This window comes from Sminthopsis crassicaudata, chromosome 3, assembly GCF_048593235.1.
Source record: "Sminthopsis crassicaudata isolate SCR6 chromosome 3, ASM4859323v1, whole genome shotgun sequence".
Taxonomy (NCBI): Eukaryota; Metazoa; Chordata; class Mammalia; order Dasyuromorphia; family Dasyuridae; genus Sminthopsis; species Sminthopsis crassicaudata.
In genome coordinates this window covers 40,354,266-40,380,358 of record NC_133619.1, presented here as the reverse complement: position 1 = coordinate 40,380,358, position 26,093 = coordinate 40,354,266, and the positions used below count along the sequence as shown (strand labels likewise).

The window sequence follows — 26,093 nt, the reverse complement described above, 5'->3', positions numbered from 1 at the left end:
ATAGGTCCTCTTGACTCCAGGTCCATTATCCTATCCAATACATCATACTACCTTCCCATTCTAAAGGCAGCATGATATAGTGCATAGAAAACTTAATTTTGAAGCCAGGAGAGACTTGGATTCCAATTCTGATTTTGACATTTGAAAGCTTTATGATTCTGAGAAAGTCATTTAATGTTTCTGAAGTGTTTCCACATCTATAAAAAGGGGATTACAGAACTGCTACTATCTATGCCCTAGATTTATTTGGGGTAGGGAAGAATGAACTTTGCAGAGCTTAAAACATTATAAAATGTTCATCTGGGGGTACTTGCCCTAAGACTAAGGTGAGCTTTGGCAAAAGGGCAATTTCTTTTTACAAATATTGTAAATGTTTTATGAGAAACAATATTGAACACCCATTCATGCAAGCAGCTTGATATTTGCTTGATTGCTATTTATATTTAATTTAATAAGTTTTGTATTTAAATTAATTAATTTGAATATGTAAAATGTCTTAACATTTTCTCACTCCTTCCAGATCCCTCTTCATTTTTCCTCACATGACTAGAGTTACTGTGGATTACTCCATTCTTCTGGGTCTGCTTTTACTCTTTTTGTTATCTCATAAAGGTCTTCCAAGGTTTCAGTTTCATTAATGTCCCATGATTAATTTCATCATTTCCTTATTGTGAAACATTTAGGTGGGTCTTGGAGGCTTGTGGATTTTTTTCAATTACATAAAACAAGGGATTTTAAAAAAATACTTGACTCTTATTTTGGTAGTTGTTATTGTTTTTAATAACATTATCAAAGTCCATTTCAAACAATAGAACTATTGGTTCAAAGAATGTGAACTACTGGTTTGCTCTCCAGAAAGATTCTCCAATTTTGCAATTTTATCACTAATGAATGATGACCTTTTCCCCTCCAAAATCCCACCAGATTTGAGATTCTTTGTTTCTATCATTTTCACAAAGTTGGTGGGTATGAAATAGTACCTCAAAGATGCTTTTATTTACATGTTATATCTCCTGGTAGAATATAAGCTCTTTGAGGGAAGAGGTGTTTTTGGTTTTTACTTTTATGTTTTCAATGCCTAGCTCTTTTATTTGTTTTGTTTTTGGACTGCACTCAATTTCACTTTTTTTTTTCAAAGAGGGAATTCTCCCTGCCAATGTTGATCAGTGAATAATGTGCAACTTCTTGTTTTAAAAGAAGTTACCTGTAGGCTTTCAGATTTGAAGAGAAATCAGTATATGCCAGATGTGGGACTTGAACTTAGGTTTCCTTTGCTCATCATTCCTTTCCTTCCTTCTATATGGTAGTCACTTAATAAGTGCTTGTTAAGTTAATTGAATTGACTGATTCTCTATTTATCTGTTAGTTGGTTAAGTTGGGGCTTATATATATTATATCTATATATGGGGAAGTATATACATATGTATGTTTGGAAATGGAAAGAGAGAGGAAAGAAAAGAGAGACAGAGAGGGGAGGAAAGAGAGAGAGAGAGAGAGAGAGAGAGAGAGAGAGAGAGAGAGAGAGAGAGAGAGAGAGAGAGAGAGAGAGAGAGAGAGAGAATGGAAAGAGAGAGAAGAAAAAAGAAAAGAGAGACAGAGAGGGGGAGTGATTTGTTTCTAGTTTTCAATTGTGTCTAGATCAGAATAAATGCTTTGACTAGTTTTGTGAGTTCATGGATTCATGGCACTCCAGAAGAGTGACTCATATATCTCCGTGGTGTCTGGTAAGATACTGAGGCACTTGACATATCAAAAGTTCTAAAGTCAGTGAGAACAGGGCTCTGGACCCCAGAGAAACCATTCCACTCAGTCTTTCACTCCACAAACATTTATTAAATGCCTGCTCTGTGCCCTGCACCATTCTGGATCCTGTGGGGAAGATGTTCCTTCATTACAAGGAAGGTATTTTACTGCTGACCGCCTCTCTCCACTGGCATAGAACCCAGTTGAGGATCTAAGTTTAGGGCTAGAAGAAAGGGACCTTACAGGCAATTAGTCCAACCTCTTTGATTTACATATGGGGAAACTAAGACCCAAAGAAGTTTTAAAAAGCTGATGTGAGCTTGCTCTGCATTGAGAGAGCCAGAGCTCTCAGGGATAGGGAGGAGACTTTGGGCTCCTTTGACGTCACTTGAAGTACTGAGTTCAATTCTAGACATCAGTTTTTTCCACTGGAAAAGATCATAAATCATAGAGTCATAGCTTGTGGAAGAAACTGAGATTTGGAAATATTGGTTCTTAATAGATGCTTGTTGAGGAAACTGAGACCCAGAAACACAGGAGCTGCTTAATAAATGCATTGTGCTCATGCCATATGAGGATTGCTTGAAGGGTTCAGTCGTGTTTAATTTGGATCAGGGGAACATGAGAGCCTCCTTCAAGAATCTGAAAATAACTGTCACACAGAGGAGGGATAACGCTTATTTTCTCTGGTTCCAGAGGGAAGAACTTGGAGCAATGATTAGAGTTGTAAGGAGAACAATTTAGGCTCAATATCAGGAAGAACTTTTTAAGGTTAAGACATCTAAGTAGCAACTTGGATGGACCAATAGAGCTAGAGTCAAGAACCTGAGTTCAAATGTTGCCTCAGACTCTTACTAGCTCTGTGACACTGGGCAAGCCACTTAACCTCTGTTTGCCTCAGTTTCCTCATCTGTAAAATGAGCTGGAGAAGGAAATGGCAAACCACTCCAGTGAGAATGAGTGTTAAAATGTATTTTTACATATAATTTTAAAAGAATAAAAGAAAAACAAAAAAAGAAAAAGAAAAAGCAACAGAGATTAGAGGAGTTAACTGAAGGGGAGTTGTTATAGAAATGGAAGAGAAGCAGAATATCTTTTCTTTCATTGATTCATCCATCCACCTATTCCACAAGTAGGTACTAAGTGCCAACCATAAGCATGGTGTGAGGCTGGGCATAGGATCATAAAGGAGTCCCGGTTCTTGCCTTCAAGGAACTGATAGCCCAGTAGGGGAAAGGATCAAAAATTGGGGATACGTAGTCACTGAAGCTTGCACAGGAATGCCTCAAGCACCCTTGCACACTGTGTGAAATTTCCCCACTCTAGGTACCGGTTTGGGGGTACAGTTGAGCCATAGGGCTATTTATCCCTATTTTCTATCTTAGTCATAGGTTCTTGTGGTGTCACGGAGTCTCATCCCCTCCAAATGCTTGAAATCAACTTTGCATAATAATAGGAAAAGTAATTATTTCTTCTCTAGGCTGGTGACTTGGGCCATACCTTATCAACTCTTTATTAAATAACTCTGGCTTTAGTCCAAATCCTACACAAAATCTACCCATCTCTGGCAAGAACTAGGAAACTTTTAGATTAGTGGCATGGAGAAGAAATACATTTCAAGTTTATTGTTAGGCAGAGTTATGATTTGCTTATAGGGAATCCTCTATAATGAAAAGTTCTGTAAAACAAAATTTTTTCTGATATTTGTTCATATAATAGTCACATTTTAAAATAAAAGAATTTGTTAATTATACTCAAGAGTAAACTAGAGATGACAAGCATACTCACTTTGGAGTCAGAAGATCAGGGATTAATTAGTTTCTCCTCTGCCTTTCACTTTCCTGTTGAACATCAGTTTTCCCATCTGTCAGATGGGAATGAGGTGGGTAGAAGTTATAGTACCCATCTCCCTGGTTGTTGTGAGAAAAGCATTTTGGGTATTGTAAAGCTTGAGTCCCACATAAAAGACCCTCTTTGTTAATTTCAAACTCTAAGTCTGATTAATATGAGGTGACATTTAAAAAAATAAATTTAATTGATGCTCATTTAAAAATTATTATTGTTACAGGGAGTAATTGTAGGAAATGCTTATTTCCCTCCCAATTATTCCCTCAAGATAGTCCCTTTGTAATAAAGCAAAATTAAATTAAATTATACACACACACACACACACACACACACACACACACACAAGCCACTTCAGACAACCACCTCTAACAGTACATACAACAACATTCTACCATAGTTTCTTTTCTCTTTGTCATGAAAAAGGACTTTTTTTTTCCTGCCTTTTAGTTGGTTAGAGTTTGATTTCCTTCTAGGGAGCTTTCTATTTGGTTTATAGTTACTGTGTATGGTGTTCTCTTGGTTCTGCTTATTTCTTTTTGCACCAGTCCATGATGGTGTTCCTAGTACACTTCTTCAAAACTCAAGGTTTTTATCACAGCTCATTGAGCTTTTATTTCTCCATTTTTGGAGCTATTTCCCTTGTCCAGTTGTGTTTTCACTGTTAGACAGTTATCTAGAAAGCAGAAATACTTAATCATCGTGGCATTATTTGCCCTATTTTAAATTTATTCTCTTTTTCCTTTTCCTTTCTCCTTCCATCCCCCTTCCTCCTTCTGTCTCTGTCTCTATGTGTCTCTATATCTCTGTCTTTGTCTCTTGTCTTTCTCTCTCTGTATCTATCTTTGTTTCTGTTTTTCTTTCTCTCTCTCTTTCTGTATCTATCTCTCTGACTGTTTCTTTCTCTGTATCTCTCTTTATCTCTCTCTGTCTCTGCCTTTCTCTGTCTCTCTGTGAATTGATTTCTCTCTCTCTGTATCTGTCTCTCTGTCTTTCTCTGTCTCTTTCAGTCTCTGTATTTCTCTCTCTCTCTTTCTGTCTATAAGAACAATGCATTGAACATTTTTAAAAGGAGTTCATGCTATTGTCCCTAATTTTTTTTTAATTACACCCACTTGTACACACACACACACACACACACACACACACACACACACACACACACACACACAGAATATCTACAGAATAGTCTCACTATGGAAATGTCAGGCAGGGTGACAGAATGGAGATATAGCTGGTCTCAGAGCTAGAAAGAACCAAGTCTTGCTTCTGACACATGCTGTCCTGGGCAAGTCCCCTTACTTCCCTATTTTTTTAGATAACTCTCTGAGAAAATAAGTTGCAGAGAAGTTATTGGCTTGCGTTGGTAGAGTTTCCTCTTCTGACAATTTTCTGAAGTTCAGTTCTCTAGAAATTCAATGAAATCACAGGTTCCATCCTATGATGTTCAAGAAAAAGGGTGGAACTCCCAGTTTGTTGCAAAGATCAAGTTAGAATAATATTTGTAAAAGTACTTAGCACAATATCTGGCATATTGTTTTTTGTTTAGTCATTTTCAGCCAGCCATTTCCTTCTTTGGCTCATTTTACAGATGCGGAAACTAAGGTAAACAGGATTAAGTGACTTGCTCAGGGTTATACAATTAGGAAGTGTCTGAGATCAGATTTGAAATCAGGTTTTTTTCACTCCAGGCTTGGAGCTTTATCCACTGCCCCACTTGGCCACCCTACCTGGCACTTAATGTTTGTCTCCTTCTGCTTCCCTATTTAAAGCTGGCTAAGAGCTGAGGTGAAGAGGTGTTCTTCCAGACATGGAGGATAGCTGATATAATAATGTGAATATGGGAGAAGGGGCACATTGTGGGAGGAACTCTAAGAAAGCCATTTTGGCTGGATTGTAAAGTGCTTGGAAAAGAGTAATGTGTAAAAAGCCTGGGAAAGTAGGTCAAAGTTAAGTTATAAAAAATTCTATACTCCAAAAATGAGCCCCATTGACAGCAAGGAATGGAAGAGATACGGTGGCCAAACAGTGTAGGAATCTCGGAACCTTCTTCCATTTATTTAAAAATTACAACTGGATTCCTACGGTGACTTTTTTTAATAGCCTTAGAGATATGATGAGTTGGCTAGTCCCTGACCTACAGGGCCAGTCATGCAAGAATTCCCAGGAAAACCTCATCCCACACATTTTTTTGGCTAGTCTTTGAACATCCAGTGCTCTCAGCAGGAAATAAAGGATGGATTTTTGATGAACAAAATCATTTTCTGCTCTTGCTTATTCTTCTTTGGAGACTGAAAGCATCTTGTGGAAATGAGGGGCTAGATCTGGCATTATCCCATCTGAATGCCTGGTAGCCACAGCCACCTCCTTTATCTCTCCAGAATTCCTTGCAGATTCCCAGAGCCCGGTGAGATCTGAACTGCAGATAGCCTCCCTTGGCTGGTTCTGAGGTGCCTTTATTCTAGAGTGATGGTGCTCCCCAAGGGAAGATTAGGGAGAAATATTCCAAGTGCAGACGATAGCCACTGCCTTCAAGAGTAGCTCTTGCAGATTGTGTCTAGAACTGGCCAACTTGTTGCTTACTTGTTCAGACTTCTCTCCCTTCCTTTCCCCATATTCCCGGCATTCCAGTTATATCAGTCTCCTTTCTGGTCCTGCCATGAAACATCCATCGACTGACACTGGGAATGTTCACTAGCTGCCTCCCATCCCTGGAATCCTCTCCCCTTATCATCTCCACTTCCTGGCTTCCCCAAGTCACAGCTGAAATCCTGCTTTCCCCCAAAGAGAATTTCCTCCTGTTTTCCTCTGAGATTTTCCATAGGTTCAGTTCTCCCTCCTGTGAAGAGGGTGAGATGTCATAGATGATTGGCCCAAGGGGAACTTTAAGGGTAAAGCTGTATGTATCTTGATTTTACTGTCTTCTAGAACAGCAACTTGTTCAAGTCTTCCATCAAAGCAGTCAGGTTTCCTGTTCACTTGAGAGATTGTGGGTGGCTGGATGCCCAGAAGAAGGATGTGGAAATGGTTCAACGGGTCCCTGGCTTCTGCCTACTGAGGGCTTCTGCACTCTGTCCTTTCCCCATCCCGGGAGCTTGTCTGTCTCTACTTCCTTTTTTAAAGCCCTCAAACTGCCTGAGTTTTCTCTTGGCCAGCTCTACCCTAAGGTTCCTCATTGAAAATAGGAGAGGGAAGTTGGGGGGGGGGGGGAGAAGGAGAGTGGAGAGGGAAGAGGCAGTGACAAAGTGGATAGAGTACAGCTCTGGAATCAGGAGGACCTGGGTTAAAATCTGGCCTTAAGACACTTAAAACGTCCTGAGTGACCCTGGGCAAGTCACTCAACCCTGATTGAAAGAAAGAAGGGAGGTGGGGAAGGAAGAAATAAAGGAGGGAGGAAGGGAAGGGGAGAGAGAGAGAGAGAGAGAGAGAGGAGAGAGAGAGAGAGAGAGAGAGAGAGAGAGAGAGAGAGAGAGAGAGAGAGAGAGAGAGAGAGAGAGAGACAGAGACAGAGAGAGAGAGAGAGAGAGAGAGAGAGAGAGAGAAGAAGAAGAAAAAGAAAAAGAAGAAGGAGGAGGAGGAGGAGGAAGAGGAGGAGGAGGAGAAGAAGAAGAGAAAGAGGAAGGAGGGGAAAGAGGAAGAAAAGAAGGAAGAAAGAAAAAAAGTAGAGAAGGAAGAAAAAGAAAGAAAGAAAGGAGGGAGGGAGGGAGGAAGGAAGGAAGGAAGGAAGGAAGGAAGGAAGGAAGGAAGGAAGGAAGGAAGGAAGGAAGGAAGGAAGGAAGGAAGGAAGGAAGGAAGGAAGGAAGGAAGGAAGGAAAGAAGGGAGGGAGGAAGGGAGGGAGGAAGAAAGAGAGAAACAGAGAGAAAGAAAGAAAAGAAGAGAAGAGAAGAGAAAAGAAAAAGTAAAAAAACATGCATTGGACTGTTATTGGTGTCCAATATGTAACAATATTTTTATGTTCCCAGAGCCTTCTCTTCAAGCTAAACATCTCATACAGGGCATCTGTGATCTTGAATCTCTTGCTCAACCATGTTCCCCTCCATCCTATCTTATGAGTTTGTTTTTCATAGAGTTAATTTTCCTCTGTACTTCTGGGCTGGGACATTGTGGGATTCACTGCAGGTTCTAGGCAAAGCCTACTACAAATAGCCCTTTTTTCGTGTGTGGTACTTTGAGATTTGCAGAAACTTTACATATATTATCATATTTGGATCTCACAACCATTTAGGTGCTATTATTATCCCCACTTTAAAGTTAGGAAACTAATACCAAAAAGATTTAGCAACTGGTCTAACATCAAATGGCCAGTAAGTGCCTAAAGTGGGATTTGAACTCAGGTCTTCCTGATACCTAATCCAGACCTCATCCATTATGCTAGATTTCTTTGGTATTAGTTTAAAGAGCACACCTTGCATGTAACTTCTTTGTCAGAGGCTCCTCCAGACATGAAGTATAATAGAACCTAGAGAAGGGAAACAATGTAGATAAATAAAAGATCCTCAAGGTTCTCTTTACATTTAGGAAGATGAGGGAAAGAACAATGGCTCTGGTGCAAGAAGACATGGTTTCAAAAATTTGCTCTGCCACTTAGTGTCTTTATGACAAGACAGACAATCTCTAAGGGACTCAGTTTCCTCATCCTTTAGATGAGGGGGTGGGACGAAATGATCTCTGAAGTACCTTCTGACTTTAGAACTGTGGTTCTATTATTTTTGACATGAATCAGGGTGAGCTAATTATCTGGCAAAGCAAGAAGAGCTCTAGGTTCAGTATGTCAGTACCATAAGGAACTTCTGATCTGCAAGTACTGCAAAAAACTTCTGATACTCAAAAATTGAGCTAAGAATGAGACTCCAGAAAGAATACCCAGGGTCCTAAAGTCTCACTAATCACAGTAGGTTTGGACATAATTGTTATCAATATTAAATTATTGTTATAATAAATCAGCTATTTATTAGTATAACAATATACATATATTGTTATAATGCATTTAGTAGGCCTTCTAAAAAAAATCACACAAAAGATTTTTACAAGAGTTTTTTTTCCTCAATTTAAACATGTCTTCCTCAAAGTATTTCTCTTTCTTAAAAGCAGCTTAAATTTTATCTTGATGTTAAAAGGGCATAATCACTAAACTTTCACAAAGTAAACTAGCTGGGAATCTCTAGAATTGTAACGTGCTCTCCTGGCAGTTACAATTACTAGTCTGTCCTAGACCCACCAGAGTACCTTTGACCACTGTCCTTTGCAGTGTGAGCTCTACCCGGCTCGCCTCCTCTGAGGCCTTCTAAGGTCTCTGGCCACAATCTCTTGAATCTATAGCTTAATAACCGGTAGCGCACTCAAGAACAACCACGTGTAATCTTAAAAGCCTTTATTATACCTACTCACATAATGCCCTGACTGATGCCCTGACTTGTTGGTTCCCTGGTGAACACCTGGTCAGAAGACCCATGTGTTCACTACCAAAACCCTTACCTCTTTCGGCTACCCATCTTGGCTTGGCCACCCAGGCTAGGAGCCAGGGTGAACAGCAGGAGGTTAAAGAGGGCGGTTGCTGCCTGCAGTGGGCTTATATAGGGCCTGTGAGGTCACACACACAGCCAATCAGCGAGAGAGTCACCCATTACAAAACTATCTCAATATGGCCAGGATCCCGCCCAAGGGCAGTCCTAATATCCACAGAAATTACTTCCGGGCCTCAATCTCCCGATGCACTGTGTCCGCCCATCCAAAGGGCCCTTACAATTCCCTTTCTCTTGTTTTGCGGGAACCGCACATCTCACCAAGCTAAACTTTTAGCACCAGCTATAGTTCACTTGATCCATGAGATGACAGTGTTATGCCCAAGGAGGTACAAAGCAGCAGATCAGTAAACAGAAGTATGACAATGAGAACCAGGCTCAACAGTGGCCCAAGTGTTCAACCCATTCATCAAAGTCATACTCGAGATAATATGCCAAAGAGGTTGGATGCCAATGAGGTAGGATGTCGACACTGAGGTGGGAAGTCAACAAGGTAAAACATCACAATTCTAGTTAACAAATATCAGTAGGTAGGTTGTCACAATTCTAGTTACATTTATCACAGTTCTAGACCAATTCTAGTTTCTTACAATTTTCTGTTGCACTTTTCACACTCCTAGAACAATTCTAGCTTATCACAATTCTCAATTGCACTTGTCACAATCCTAGAACAATTCTAGTTTATCAAAATTCTCAATTGCACTTTTCACAATTCTAGAACAATTCTAGCTTATCACAATTCTCTATTGCACTTTTCACAATCCTAGAACAATTCTAGTTTATCACAATTCTCTATTGCACTTTTCACAATTCTAGAACAATTCTAGATTCACAGGTGCACATAAGCAAAGTCATGTCCAGTAACATTGTCTCAATAACAATGGCAGGTGGGTGTGTTGGTTTTTCACCCACTAATTTAAAAGCATAGTCCTTCAATAGAAAGCATAGGGCAAAGCCTCTTCCCAGGCCACCATATGGCAAGTGGCCACGGGAGAAGCAAGCAGGCCCATTGTCCATTTACAGTCTTTATATTGCGTATCACCCAAAACAGTCCATTTCAGCTGCAACACTGGAACTGTGTCTGGTGTCTCTGGTCACGGTCAGGAGGGGCATCGCTGCCATCAGCGTCTGAAGGGCTGCTGACATCTGGCTGGTCTCTCTGGACTGTTGTCTGGTCCTTCTCTTGGATCCCCAGGTTACAAATGTCTCTGGTGGGGATGAACTCTACTGCTGGATCTGCACCTAGGAAGGAATGTCCCCGGGGCCCAACTTGGGCCTTTCCAAATGCCATCCAGGCCTTTCCACATCACAGTGGAAACAAAATTGTTGTCAAAAAGATTAACAAGTCAGACAAAAGTCAGTCTGTCACTTAGCTGCACTTTCTGTGTATGCCTGAAGTGCATTGCTAAGGTAAAAGGCAAAGAATTTAAAAATGTAAAACCAAAATAGATTAAAAATATAAAACCAAAATAACTTTAAAATGTAAAATCAAAATACTTTGAAGATGTAAAATCAAAAATGTTTAAAAATGTAAAATCAAAATTTAAAAATTGTAAGCAATCACATATCCCAAAATTCCCTTCTCTTGTTTAGAAGAGAAGATCTTGGGGATAGTCTGTGCAGTAATGACTTTACTAGAACACTCGGCTATATCCCTGAATTCTTTTGCCTAAAAATCAAAGTTTGAATTTCTGATACCGAATTGTACTCCAGGAGTGTGAATCAATAAATCTGATATTTTCCTCCTGGGTCAAAGATCACACACTGTCTATTTATTCTAGTGATTAAAACAGCAATTTTCCAACCCATTCTAAACATAAACACTGTTTTATAAGTACCCGTAGGGGGTTGGGAAATCAAGCTCACCTGTGGAAGTGGAAAATCCACGAGGTAAGAAAAGAGGAGTTCCAACTCTCCAAAGACTATCCTAACAGTTTTACAAGGATAAAACTCCACTCTCTCTAACTGCAAGGTCTTATCCCTGTAAGGTTTCTTAGAAATTAACTGAACTGTATTTTCAAAACTTTTCTGATTATACTCAATACCCCACAATTCCTTTTTGCCTTGGGCCATAAAGCCTACTCCTGTCCTTTGAAATGAAGACACAGGAGTTTTAAATGGATTAATGGGCAGTGCTGATGGTATTATCGCCCTTCCTTTTCCTCCTCCCCCTTCTCCCTTGGCCCAAGAAGGTGAGGCAGAGGGAAGAATTGGAAAATTCCCCAAAGGCTGATTTAAAATCAAACCTGAGCTTTGCACATAAAAAGAACTAAACTTCTTCTCAATGAAAGAGTAATCAATAAATTCCTTAAAACAACAATGCAGGAGGTAAACCAACAAAATGCTAAGAAGAATTTCTACAACTGAAGTCCATGTGGTTCGTTTATTTCCTTTCTTAATTTCAGCCACTGGTTTGAACTCTTCCTGTTCTATCTGTAGTAACCTAGCTTTTTCTTCTTTCTCTAGCTCAATCTGTAGTTTAACCTGCAATTCCAGCAACTCTTGCTGTGGCATTTTATACTCTATACTGTCATACATACGCATTAGCTCTAGGTTGCTCCCTCTCGGAGCTATATCAAATAGGTGTGGGGATAGCCTTCTGGGAGCTTGATTACAAGCTTCCTGCTGTTCTTCAGTGGTGATCTTTGTTAAAAGATCTTCCATCTGGCTCTTTAACCTCTTTATATAATAAGCATTATGTTCAGCTGTGTCCTTGAGTCTGATCCCAGAGTTACCTGGGTCCATATTGCTTCTCTGTCTTCCCTCCTAAGTGGCGTTTCTACCGGATCTTTCAGAATCTTAATTCTGAATATTAAATATTTTCAAAACCTGATAATTCCTGATGCGTCCACCACGTTGGGCGCCATTTGTAACGTGCTCTCTTGGCAGTTACATAGAATGATAGATATCCCTCTCTTATTCAACCTTACAGCAAAAATAAACATTTAAAATTGGAATTTATCAAATTAAGTTGGTATGAAATTTCTTTTAAGCAACAGAAATAAATCCACAATAGTGTTCTATTACAAAATAAATATCTAATCATTATGAAATTTCTAGTTATAACCTTTCTTTAGTCAAAAAGTATTTACAGTGAGAAAGAGATTAAAATTTTTAAAAGCCAATAAAATACCTTATTAAAATAAATCTACCAGGACTTTAAAATTTTGCTCAAAATCTTTTTCTTCCCTTTCTCTTTAGAAATTAAGAAAAACGACATTCTGAAACCCCACATAGGTAGTATGTGATCGTTCACTTACATTCCTTTGGAGTTATTTTGTATTCACCCATTAAAATTGATCTTTAAAAATGGAGTTTGTTAAAATCAAATTGCTTCAAGACATACATAACCTCCACAAGTGATAAACAAACAACCTTAGTTGAAACCCACTCTACAATATGTCTTGAAAATTTCCCTCTCGTTTTGTGCAGATTGTCATTTTGTATCCCTTTTACTCATAAGGAATTCTACAGCACAGAAAACTCTTGCAGAGGATTGATAAGAATTTTTCATTAGCTGATTGTAAGAATCCTTGTAAGTTTCCAAAGGGAGTTTTACAAGGTCCTTGCTTGGTACAGTGACAATTTCCTCTTTTAGAATACTTATGCAAATACTTGATTAAGACCCTAACTCTAGGGTGCTGCTAGATGGTGCAGGGTCCGGAGCACGAGGACCTGAGTCCAAATCTAGATCTGACACCTAATATTTATTAGCCACGTGACCTCAGCCAAGTCATTTAACTCCAATTGCTTCACCAAATACAAAAAATCCCATAATAACTTCAAATAACCTAGTTAATAAATCTATTGATTTTTAAAAATCTATTATTAAATATCTATTGATATTAATTTATTGATTTTTGTAAGTCATAGTTAAATCATTTTAGGTGAAGCTTCCTTTTATGTAGAGACAAATTGTGGAAGTTCCTAAGTTCTTAATTACAGTGTTTCAGAACATTACAGCGCATGAGCGGCAGGGCAGACGGAATGACCCAACAGCTCCTAACCCATCCACTCACCCCACAGTCTTCATTTGACCACATCTACATTATAAGAGAAATTGCTTTCCGGACTGCACAGCGGATATGATTGTTTACCCAATTACGCCGAGAGCCGTTTGCGTTAATGATTGTAATTGGCCCAGTTTGGACCAATCACAGGAGCCCCAGCGGAACTCCCGGCTGTCTTGGGGGAGCTGGCCTGCGCTGGCAGTACTTGTGGCTTTAATTTAGCCTCGGAGCGAGGTTCCGGCCGCCCCGCGCCCAGTTTTAGTGCCTTCCGAGGAGACTATCTAGGGCGAGGCTGTCTCCGCCCCCACAGGGGTCAGAGAGGAACCTGAACATCTGGACTCCAGATAGCATCCGGGCATCTGGGGAAGGGACTCACGCCCGCGTCAGCGTCCGGGCTTCGGGAACTTAGTCCTGTGGTTCCAAGTCCGGTTGCTGAGGGAGAGAGGGGAAGAGAGAGAGGAAGGGAGGGGGAGGGAAAGTCCAAATTCTCCAGCTCTCCATTGCCCTATCGGAGTCTCTCGGCTGCATCAATGACAACCTTTTCCCCCCAGAGTTCCGTCTAAGAAAGACACACCGGTTAGGTTGGATCTGTGCGTTTATTCCTCCTAAGCTAGTGGACCCGGGAGCACAGTTAGAACTGCGCTTAGGACGGGGGAGGGCAGCCGGAGGTCAAGAAGATAAAAATCGCGGAGTGGGGGAGGGGCGGTCGCATACGGATCTTATCGGCCCCTCCCGGGGCGAGGCTCTCTCAGAACCCGGAGCCGGCCATCTGGCTGCGCCCGCGGAGTCCCGCGCTCCGTTTGTCAGGGCGCGGAGAATTCCGGTCACGCCCAGCCCACCGAGCGCTCGGGTTTATCTCCGGCGGGACATCGGGGCTCCACAAAACGCGGTGCTCAGTAAAGTCATCAGCGGAGGACACAGAAAGGTCCCAGCCAGACTGCCGAGCCCCTTCCGCGGACCTGCTCCGTCGTGGCGGCACGTGCGGATCTCAGCTCCCGTATGGGCTCTCCTCACCGTGTTCGTTCTGTCTCCGGTTCTGGTTCTTTCCCTCACTTCTCTGATACTCCCTCCCACTTTCCCTGGAGCTACAGGGCTGAGTCCGGCTCAGGTCGCAAACCACTTTTTTGGGAGGGGAGGGGAGGGGAGGAGAATGCAATCAAGATCACGTGACTTGCTCAGATTCACACTGAGTAAGTCCGGTGTCTGAGTTGGGCTTGAATTCTGGACCTCCTGACTCCCGGCCCGGGGTTCTACCCACTGAGCCACCCGGCCGGCCGCCCGCCTCAGGCCGCTTCCCAACAAGTTCCTGGGAAGGGAAGGGAGGGAGCGGAGCCAGTTGTGGGGAAAAGGAGCGCGCCGTCCCATATAGACTTAATATTTCATTCCTACGGCCCTGAGTCTCTCCCAAAATCAATAACACTTAGGAGAAAGGGGAAAATCAATACACTTATACGGAAGATTTCTGGGAAAACACTTAGCCTGTATGCTATTAATTATTGCTGCTGAACTCAGCAGAAAGAAAAAGCTACGGCTTCTGTCCAATGAACTCATTAATTTTTTCTTTATGGATGCTGGTCTATAGGCACTGTGGATTCAGTGATAAACCTAACCTCTTCTCTCTCTTCCTTCCACCCTCCCTCCCTCCTCCCTTCCTCTTTCTTTCTTTCTTTCTTTCTTTTTCCCTTCCTCCCTTCCTCCCTTCCTCCCTTCCTCCCTTCCTCCCTTCCTCCCTTCCTCCCTTCCTTCCTTCCTTCCTTCCTTCCTTCCTTCCTTCCTTCCTTCCTTCCTTCCTTCCTTCCTTCCTTCCTCCCTTCCTCCCTTCCTCCCTTCCTCCCTTCCTCCCTCCCTTCCTCCCTTCCTCCCTCCCTTCCTCCCTTCCTCCCTTCCTTCCTTCCTTCCTTCCTTCCTCCCTCCCTCCCTCCCTCCCTTCCTCCCTTCCTTCCTTCCTTCCTTCCTTCCTCCCTTCCTCCCTTCCTCCCTTCCTCCCTTCCTCCCTTCCTCCCTTCCTTCCTTCCTTCCTTCCTTCCTTCCTTCCTTCCTTCCTTCCTTCCTTCCTTCCTTCCTTCCTTCCTTCCTTCCTTCCTTCCTTCCTTCCTTCCTTCCTTCCTTCCTTCCTTCCTTCCTTCCTTCCTTCCTTCCTTCCTTCCATCCTTTTTCTTTTTTATAAAACTGGTTTCCAAATCTCCAGCCAATCTGAAACTCCAGATTGGTTTCTCATAAAGCATCAAGCACTCTTGAGTTAGTAGGAAGAACACACCTGAGAATCAGGCATTTTGAGTTTTCTTCCATGTTAGCCATGAATACTTAAATAGCCTCAAGAAAATCATTTAGCCTTTCTGATACTCAGTTTTCTCATCTATAAAATGAGGGAGTTGGATTAAATATTCATTAAGATCCCAGACTGGGTTGGAACCAATTCAAACTGATTGTTCAATTTTTAGTGTCAGCATTTACACCTTGGAAGTCAGTAAACACCACAAATCAGATTTTGATTTATTTTTTTGTTCATGGCCTAAACTTAAGAGAGTGATGGAGAAATTGTTAATAAAGAAGATTAAACTTGAGTCTGACTCTTGAACATTCCAGCACAAACTTACCTTCTATGATTCATTGCACTTTATCTCTTTAGTCCACCCTCATTTCCCCTTCTCTCATTCCTTATTCTCTATCTATGATTGAATCATCATGGTGTCACGTCTTATGTTACCAGCTATAACGTATCTTTGTAGTCACACCCTCCTTTTCACTCATGAAGCTACAACTCTAGTTGAGACTTTCATCACCCTTCTTAGAGTTTCTCATTTGGTTTTCTTACTTTTAATTTTTTCTCTGCTTCAATTCATCTTTTACATAATTGCTAAATCACTTTCCTGGTATTCATAGACCTAACTACATCACTCTCCAATTCAAAATCCTTGAGTGATTCCCCATCATCTCCAGAATAAAAGAGAAGCTTCTCATTTGAGTATCTTACTGATCCTTTTTCTAGGTTTAGTTCACATTATTCCTTTCACAAACTCTACCTTTCAGTTAGAGTCACCATCTTATCTTAACCCTAACCCTTGAATTTAACATCCCATCTCTCACTTTGGAAGCTTTGCACAGGGTGCCCCTGATATCTGGAATGCTCTCTTGTCACTTCTGTGTCTTAGAATTCCTGTATTTAACTTGGGTCTCATCTTCTACCAGAAGCCATTCCTAATCCTCCTAATCATTAGAGTTCTTTCCCTCCATGAACTGTCCTGTATTTACTTATCTGTTTATACACTGTATCTTCTAGTAAAAATGTAAGCTATTTGAAGGCAGGCAGTGATCAGCACAATGTCTAAATATTTTATTATTGTTCAGTCATTTTTCAGTTGTGTCTGACTCTTCACAGTTCCATGTGGGGTTTTCTTGGCAAAGAAACTGTAGCAGTTTGCCATTTCTTTCTTCAGCTCACTTTACAGATGAGGAAACAGGGGCAGACAGGATTAAGTGACTTGCCCATGATCACTCAATCAGTAAGTGTCTGAGGCTGGATTTGAACTCAAGTCCTTCTGACTACAGGGCCAGTATTCCAACCACATTGTCACTTAACTGTCCCAGCTGTTGTTTCTACTCTTGCCTAATTCTAATCTACTCTTCATGTCACTCTCAGAATAATCTTTTTTTAATATATCAAATTTGCCATGTCAATCCTCTGATTAAAAGTCTATTGGCTCTTTATCACCTTCTAGACAAAGTTCAGACTCCTCTGTCTGGAAACTATGGCTTCCTGCCACTGGCACTAGCCTTCTTTCCCAAGTTTATCTCCTAGTTTTGCTCTCCATTTGTTCAGTACCCAGATGAGGCAGGACAGAGCTCTTCCTAAACATATCCTGTTCTCACCTTCTTCAAGATGGTTCCATCTTTTCAATACTTTCCCTCTTCCTCCTCCTCTTCCCTTGTTAACTTCCTCCTCATCCTTCAAAGCCCAATGCTCATATTCCCTCCTCCTCCACAGATTTCTCTGCTGCCCCCTGACCAATAATGACCATCCCCTCAGATTTTCCACAGCACATCTGTAACTCTAATGCATTTTTCATGTAATGGTATGTATGAGAGCCAATGTGCTCATGCTGCAAATTTTGGTCATAGGAAATCTTGTTTTTGCAGACCTTTGGTTCTCCCCCCTCCTTATCTGACCATTCTTTCTCCATCTTCTTTGTTCATTCATCATCCATATCAAGTTTACTAACTGCTGCTGGCCCTGGAGACTCTATCCTAGTCCCTCTTTTCACTTTCTCCCATGTTTAATTATCGGCTTCTAGCTCATGTATAACTTATATCAAATTGCTTACCTTTTCAACAAGAGGGGATGGGAGGGAGGGAGAGAATTTGAAATTCAAAGTTTAAAAAAAAAAAAGAATGGTAAAAATTGTTTTTACATGTAATTGGAGAAAATTAAAAAATTAAATAAACATGTGGTCACACACACACACACACACACACACACACAGTAACATCAGCATTTATATATCCCATTAAAGTTTGCCAAACTTGCAAAGCTTTACAAACATGATCTCATTTATTCTCGCAAAAATCTTGGAAAGGAAGTGCTCTTATTATCTCTTTATTTTACAGATAAGGAAACTGAAGTCGAGAAAGATAAATTATTTTATTGATCTATGGATACACAGCTAATAAATAGTTGAGGCAGGATTTGAACTCAGATCTCCCCAATTCAAAGTCCAGTATTCTATCCCCACAGACACATTCCTGCCTCTATAACTTGTTATGACATAATATATTGATATTGATACAAGACTTCTTCTTTCGATTAAGCTCAGCTGATGTCTTCTTCCCTGCTCAACTCCCAAGGCTCAGCTCCAATTAGCCACTCCTCCCATGGCCAACCTCCTTCCCCCAAGGGATTCTTACAACTATTTTCTCTAAGAAACAAGTTGAATAATTATGTCTTATGATTTCTGGCACTTAAAAAAAATTATAGTCACCTTGGAAGTTAGGAAAATAAAAGTGACAATATTATAAAGAAATGAATAAAAGGAGTGCCTCAAAAACTCTCAGGCTAAACAGAAGGGAAAAAAATCCTAGGATTCTGGACAGGAGAGGACCTTAGTCCAATGTCCCCATTTTATTGATAGGTAAACTGAGTTTTAGGGAATGGTAGTGACTTGCTAAAGTCACAAAGGCAGCAAGACCCAGGATTTGAACCCAATTTTTTTTTTTTTTTTTTAATGAGTAGCACTGGATAGAACATTTGGAGTTAGAAGACCTGAGTTCAAATGTGACATCAGACACTGTGATCCTGGGCAAGTCAGTTAACCCTGTTTGCCTCAGTTTCCTCATCTATAAAAGGAACTGGAGAAGAAAATGGCAAATCACTCAAGTATCTTTGTCAAGCAATCCTCAAGTGGGATCAAGAAGAGCCAGACATAACTGAAAAAATGGGTGAACAGTTTTCTGACTTTAAATCCCATGATTTTCTCTGTGCTGTGCTCCCCTAAGAATGAACCAGGCGTAATTGGACCTATACTTATCTCATTTGAAAGGATGTAAACTCCTTGGAAGGAGAGCTTGTTTTGTTTTTCTCTTTCTGCCCCAAAACCTTGCCTGGCCCAGAGTAGGCATTTAATGTATGTTATATTGATGAGTATTGATGATTTATTTATTTTTGCAAGGCAATTGCAAGATAAGTGACTTGCCCAGAGTCACACAACTAGGAAGTGTTAAGTGTGTCTGAAGCCACATTTGAATTCAGGTCCTCCTGACTCCAGGTGCCCCAAGGGCATCTTTATGTAGGGCATTTTGCATGTTCTGAGAAGAATAAGAAAGGGAGGAAACCGTCCATCCTGGAGGCTTTGCTTTTAAAAGGATCCAAATATCTTTGGATTTAGGGCTAGAAGGGACTTTGGGATTATCTGGTCTCACCCCTCCCTGTACAGAGAATCAGGGGAGGGAGCCAGCGAATGATGGGACTGGGGGTCTTCCTTTCATGCCTGTTCTGATGCAAGCTCCATTTCGCCCTCCTGATTTTTGGTGAGCCATTTGCACTCTGCACTGAGTTTGTTGCCTTCTCCCACAGCTCGGATGGAATCCTCAGGAGAAGGAGCCAACCCCAGCCCCATGACGTGTCAGTGTTTAGGGAGGAACATGACAGGGCCCAAGATGGGGGTGTCCGCCTCCCCCAGGCATCTGCCGGCCCCCGGCATGTTCAGCCATGGAGCCATGTGGCCTTAGCCCACATCCCTGCATTTCCCAGGCAGGGATGCAGGAGCTGAGAGATATGAACGGATAAAACATGCATGTTTTATGAAGGCTGCTAGGCAGCCTCGGGGTACAGAGTGAGAGCTGCCTTTGCTTTCTGGGGCTGGGCAGGGGCACTCGGAGCCACCCCATCAGCGGCATGGAGTTAGGTCTCCTGTGCTCCTGTGGTCACCCCAAACTCCTGCGGATCCCTGTAACCCCCCACATCTCTTCCTGTTTCTTTGCAGTCTGGAGGCTGCCAGCATTGGGTTCATCATTGTTATTGACAGAAGGAGAGACAAATGGAGCTCCGTAAAGGCATCCTTGACCCGAATCGCAGTGAGTACCCATGATGTTTGTGTTTATTCTGCTGTTCATGATGGAGAAAACGTAAGCTTTCCTGACCTGGAAAGGGGACCTTTCCAATTGCCCGCAAAGCATGCTTCCCCGGTCTCTTGTAAGCTGACAAACTGGGGAACGTGTCAGAAAATACTAAATACTGAATACTAAAAGAACTCACTTAAATCCTGGGTCCCAGAGGGAGCGGAGCAGCCAGGGTTCTTGGCCATGAATAGATGAAGCAGAATATTGCATCTGTGTTTAAAAAATACAAGAGCATCCTCTGAGTGCAGCACAGACCTTGTGGAGTTGGGGAGGTCAGAGTGGGAAGGGTGTATGGAAGTTATTCTTTCTGAGGGTTTAGGAAGAGAGATCAGGAAGAACTCAGTTCAAATCCTATCTCAGATCCTTAGTAGCTGTGTGACCCCAGGCAACTCACTCAGTAGCTCTGTGCTCAGTTCCCTCATCTGCAGAATGAAGGCACTGGGTTCTAAGATCCCTTTTAGTGTAAAACTATGACCTTATGCTCATTTCTTTTAACTGATAATTCTTTAGTTCTTTTTCAATCAAATCATGGGAAGGGAGGGTGGGAATGACTATTTATTGAAAAGTTTTTTGTTTGTTTGTTTGTTTTTCCTGCAGTTGTGGTTTGTGAGTGCATTCTGATGCTCTCAGATATGCATTTGTCCATATCCCCTCCTCCCAGCCCCTCCTCATCACCCTTCCCTTTTAGAATAAAAAGGGTTTGATTTCTTAAAGTTTGAGTGACAAAGGCAATAGAGGCAGCATTAGGGAGCTGACCTGCAAAGCTGAGCAGTGGGGAAGGCTGGAGATAGTGCACCACCTGCCCTCAAGTGGAATCCTGAGAGGAGTCAAAGAAAGAAATTCCTTCCTGGTAGATCCAGTGCTTCTCTCCTTCATCTGTTGACAGCCTAGATCTAGACTTGAAATTAGGAAGTTGAGTTCCAATCCAGACTCAGCCACTTTAACTAGCCAGTGTGACTCTGGGTAAGACACAGCCACTCCCAGCCTCAGTTTCCTAATCTGTAAATTGGGGATAATAATATCTACCTCCCAGGGTTGTTATGAAACTCAAATGATATGATATTTATAAAGCAATTAGCATACTTAAAGTGTTATATAAATGCTAGCTATTATTGTCTATGATTTCATTGCTGTGGAGAAGTCTCCGATTGGAAATATCCTGTATCCATACACATTCACTGTTTTAGAATTTTAAAGAATTGGCTGGCCAGTTCCAGTAGTCTTGTGACGGAGGGAGCCATCTACACCTCAAGAGAAGACAGTGGGAACTGAACGTGGACCACAACATAGCATTCTCACTCTTTTTTTGTTGTTTGCTTGTATTTTATTTTCTTTCTTGTTTTTTTTTCCCTTTTTGTTTTGATTTTTCTTTTGCACATGATAATTGTATAAATATGTATGCATATATTGGATTTAACATATAGTTTTAACATACTTGCCATCTAGAGGAGGGAGTGGGGAGAGGAGGGGAAATTTGGAACACAAGGTTTTGCAAGGGTCAATGTTGAAGAATTTTGAAAATTAAAAAAAAGAGTTGCCTGGGAAACCAAAGAGTTAAGTGACTTTATACAGCCAAGAATGATCAGAGGTGGGACTTAAATCCAGGTCTTTCTTTCTGATGATAAGACTGGCCCTCTCTTCTCACTTTTTTTTTTTTTTTTTTTTTTTTTTTTTTTTTTTTTTGTTGTGCTTCAGGATACATAGAATTCCAGCTAATTATCATGATGTGACTTAGCAAAATTCCAGATTCTTTGGAGGGTTACCTGCAAGCATGACCTAGGCTAAGAGATCTTAACTTTGTGTGTGTGTCAAGGTGCCCTTTGGCAGTCTGCTGTCTATGGATCCCCTCTGAGAAAAATGCTTTTAAATGCATAAAATAAAATGCATGGGATTACAAAAGAAAATAATTACATCAAAATCTAGTTTCTTTTTAACTTTAATATTTTATCCTTTTCCAATTGCATGTAAATATTGTTGTTTTAAATATTTTTATAAAAATATGTTGTTGTTTTTTTTTTTAAATCAACAGATTCTCAGACCCCAGGTTTAGAATCCCTGTTCTTAAGAGACAGGGAGGGGAAGACACTGTTCCACCCTAACAACTTGATAACTTGAGTCTATTTGGGGCTGTAGAATTATCCTTTCTAGTGGCTACACCCACACTTGGCATCCTGAGAATACGATTCTAACTTCAGAGTCTCATAACAATTTCTTGCTCACTTACTCCCAAGACATAAAATTTGGGAGAGTTGACCTAAGGGAGGTGGGTGGAAAGAATAGGGAAAAGAATAACTAAATAGAGTTGATATCCTTTTTAGAAAATTCCTAGTCACAGTCAATTAAAGATGGGTCATGGCAGTTTTTCTGTGTCCCCTACTCTATCCCAAGAACTCTCCAGCAGAGTTTGCCTGCCAAAAGACCCCTAGTTCCCTCCAGGCCAGTGGATGTTGGGTCAGTTATGGTACCCATCATTAATGGGATCTTCTCACCTTCAGTACCTTCAGCTACTGGGGTCTACCCGAGATCCCATTGGGGTGAAGAGCCTCTAGCTCTTCCCTTTGCTCATTTCCCTTAACTCGTTAGTTTTCTGCAGAGAATGAGTTCAGATTTAGTGCTACAAGAGACCATAGTGAGGATCAGTTTAGTAAATAATCTAATATCTAGTGAACCTAAGAGATATGGCACAGGATATATATGTTTGAATGAAAGAGTCAAGTCCTCTCATTGGCGATCTGACAATTCATCATTTTGTGCTCCCCTCTTAAACCTTAAACCTTAATATAGCAATCACCTCCAATTTGTGACAGAATTCTTAGCAATAGCAACCATTGAATGGAGTTCTGTACTTAGCCTGAGACATTTAAGTAGATTAAGGACATACCCTGAGCAGAGGGAATCCGCTCTCTGCACCCAGATTTCTAAACCTGGGGACAAAGGCACATGAAAGGGAGATAGTCCCTGTCCTCAGAGAGTTTACAACTGGTAGATGTCCTGAGGATGTGGAACGGTAAATTTACCGTAGTCTGAGAAAGAAGAAGAAATCACAAACTACAATTCGTGTAAGAGCTCTGAATGCCTTGGAAGAAAACTAGAGGAGGGACTTAGGAGGGTTTCAGTATAATTTGAGATGTGCTACTCAATTCAACAGGTATTTATTTGTTTCCTTGGTGCTCAGGGAAAGCTCAACAAATATTTATTGTGTTTATTATGTGCTGACTATCATGTTAGTAGCTGGGAAAACCCATGCCCAACTGAGAGTCCCTGCCCCTTAAGAACTTACCTTTTTCCATATATCACAGAGATGATTTCATTTGATCTGCCTCCCAGATTTCTTCCATCACCATCCAAAATGGCCCAACTGGAGCACTTCTCTGGGCCTCTTGACCTTCCCCTTTATTTCCTAGTGATTCACTCCAGGCCAGTTGCATCACCTCGAATGAGATTCAGATGCAAGGGAGTCCTGGCTGTAAGATGTTTTTCCTCATGAGCTTTTTTCATCATTCCAGGGAGCATTTCCAGGAAACCTGCAGCTCGTCTTTGTCCTTCGGCCATCTCGCTTTATCCAAAGGACCATCGCTGACATTGGCATTAAACTCTATAGAGATGACTTTAAAATGAAGGTACCGGTAAGCACACCCTTCCATTTTCCATTTTCTTTGTAAAAATTTCTGTTTCTATTTCTCTTATCTCCTTTTTCTTCCTCTTCTTTTCTCTTCTCTTTTTCCTATTTCTTTTCATCCTCTTATTCCTATCCCTTTTCTCCTCTCTCCTCTTCATCTCTTTTTCCTTCTCTTCCTTTTCCTCCTCTTTCTCCTCCTCCTCTTTCTCTTTCTCTTCCTCTTTCTTCTCCTCCTTCTTATCCTCTTCCTCTTTATTCTTCCTCCATCTACTCCTAACTTCCTTTTTCAGGCACCAAATATTTCACAAATGCTTTTCATGGATATAAAGATAAAATATGATCCTCAGAGCCAAGGAGATTTATAGTCTAATTCCAGGGACAAGACAATATGCTCATAAAAATATTACTGACAATCCAAAGCAGCGTATATAATTTAGGTGTCAATGGCTTAGTCTCGATTCAATTTAACACATATTTTCTGAGTACCTCCTATGGGCAGGGCACTGTGCTAAGAACCTGAAAAACAAGGAGAAGTTTATATTCTACTGAGAAAAATAAATGAAATCAAGAGATTGTGTGGAGTAATCAGTAGATCCAAATCATTTAACCCTCTGTGTCCTAGGGAATGCTCTAAAAGACTGGTTTTCAGGGAAAAAAAAAGTGTTAACTAAATGAGTAGAAGATGAGTCCTGACCAGGATTTCCCTACACCAATAAAATGACAGGTCTAGACAAAGCAAAAAAGTGTTTTAAGAATTTAACAAAAGGAAAGATGACTATGGCTTTGGAGTAGTCCCAGATCACGGTGTGCCTTAGAAGTAAGGTGAGGAGATTGGCAAAGAGGAGGGGGCAGAATTTTAGTCTGGAGGAAGGAGAGAAACCTGACTAGAGAACTTGAGAAAGTGGTGAGAAGTGAGGTCTGGAAGGTGTGTTGTAGCAGACTGAAGAGTTTGGAATTGATCCAAGAAATTTTAAGAGATTTCCAAGAAGGGGAGTGCATGTGTGTGCGCTGAAAATGATGTTTATAGCATTATAATCCCAGGATTAAACTAGGAATGATGAGCATGGGAAGGCGGTGGTCACAAATATAGAAGTATTTTGCACAATTGCTTCTTACACGGTATGAAAGATACAGAAAGGTAAAATGGAATTCCTACCTTAAGGAACTTAGAGCCTATTTATAAAGAAGAAACCTATGTATAGCAAACATTTAACAATTCAAGGCAGAGTATATTAGGAGCTATGGGCATGGGAGTAATTCAATTCAATTTAATTCAGTTCAATTCAATTCAAAACAGTAAGCATGTACTTAGTAAAGATGGGAAGGTCGGTTAAAGTGGCAATGACAAAGTGGGGGGCAGAGGTAATTAGGATTTGAGCCTGAGTTGATACAGGCAGATGGAAAGTGAAAAGATTTGAGAGCTAGAATGAAGAAAAAACACTCCCAAGTGATGACTGGATGTTGAGGCAAAGGTTTTCATTTTCTTCTTGCTTCCCTTTTTGGTTTGGGGTTTTTGCTTTGGTTTACTTATCAGATGATTTGTTCTGTACCCTGTGGAATTAAGCCAACCTCAGAGTAATTTCCCTTTGCTCCCATTCTCCCCTCTGCCAAATAACTTTTCCCCTGGGTTTAAGAATTGAAGTGAGCATTAAAAGAAATAGAGCCCAGATGGTTCTGATTCAATTATCCTGAATTCAGCAACAACAACAACAACAAAAATCATTTAAAAAAACTTAAATCAACCTTCAAAGTGCAGGAAAACTCTTTATACTTTCCATAAACCAGCCATGCCTGGTTTTTCCTCTTATAGAAATGATAACTTGGTGCTTTTTGACAACTCCTGAAATTTACATTCCTAGGAGATCAGGATTTGATAATTAGAAAAACCTGGTGAAGTTCCAGATCTATTCCCAGTGTCTTATAGAAAGATCTTTACAAGTGGCATGTACATATGTGAATATGTATGTCTGAGGATAATCTTCCTCTTCCTTGGTGATTCTTCATTGGAACTTGAATGGAACACTGTTATCCTGATGGCAAGAACTTTTTCTTTATTGTTGGTCACTCAACAAGCATTTGTTCAAATGAGATTATATCTGTAAAGTGATTAATACAATGCTTTTCATAGAGTAGACATTCAATAAAGGCTTATTCCCTTCTCTTGCCATTTGTTAAGTACCTTCTATGTGCCAGGCACTGTGTTACAAAATGAGGATACAAAGAAAGGCAAAAGGCGATCCAGAAAAGAGTGCTTTCTAGAACGCTTTCTGGATTGAGATTCTAGAAAAGTGTACTTACTTTCTGGACTGAAAGTCTAGAAAAGGAGTGAAAAATCTAGAAATGAGTACTTTCTAGTTTGAGAGTCCAGAAAAGAGTGCTTCCTAGATTGCTTTCTAGATTGAGAGTTTAGGGGGGGAGTGCTTTCCAGAATGAGAATCTAGAAGAGGACTTTCTAAAGAGATTTCTGGACTGATTCTAGAAGAGAGTGCTTTCTGAACTAACAGTCTAGAGGAGTGCTTTCTAGAGTGCTTTCTGGTTCTGACAGTCTAGAAAAGAGTTCTTTCTAGAGTGCAATCTAGAAACAAGTGCTTTCTAGATTGAAAGTCCAGAAAAGAGTGCTTTCTAGACACTTTATAGATTGAGTGTCTGGGGGGAGTGCTTTCTAGAATGATAGTCTAGAAGAAGATGCTTTCTACAATGCTTTCTGGACTAACAGTCAGAAAAATGCTTTCTGTAGTGCA

At 40.9% G+C, this 26,093-nt stretch overlaps 1 protein-coding gene and 1 long non-coding RNA gene across 2 annotated transcripts in view; one reads left to right on the top strand and one right to left on the bottom strand.

Moving 5' to 3' along the window:
* MCF2L2 (MCF.2 cell line derived transforming sequence-like 2) overlaps nucleotides 1-26,093 on the top strand; it is a 277,293-nt gene that overhangs the window by 35,693 nt on the left and 215,507 nt on the right. Inside the window, 2 exon segments of the mRNA XM_074301954.1 lie at nucleotides 19,598-19,688; nucleotides 23,240-23,359. Coding sequence (XP_074158055.1) covers nucleotides 19,598-19,688; nucleotides 23,240-23,359 — 211 coding nt within the window.
* LOC141560332 (uncharacterized) lies at nucleotides 8,520-14,225 on the bottom strand. Its single transcript, XR_012487697.1, has 2 exons — nucleotides 11,136-14,225; nucleotides 8,520-9,381 (listed from the first exon to the last, which is right to left on the bottom strand). It is a non-coding gene; the product is annotated as an uncharacterized LOC141560332 (long non-coding RNA).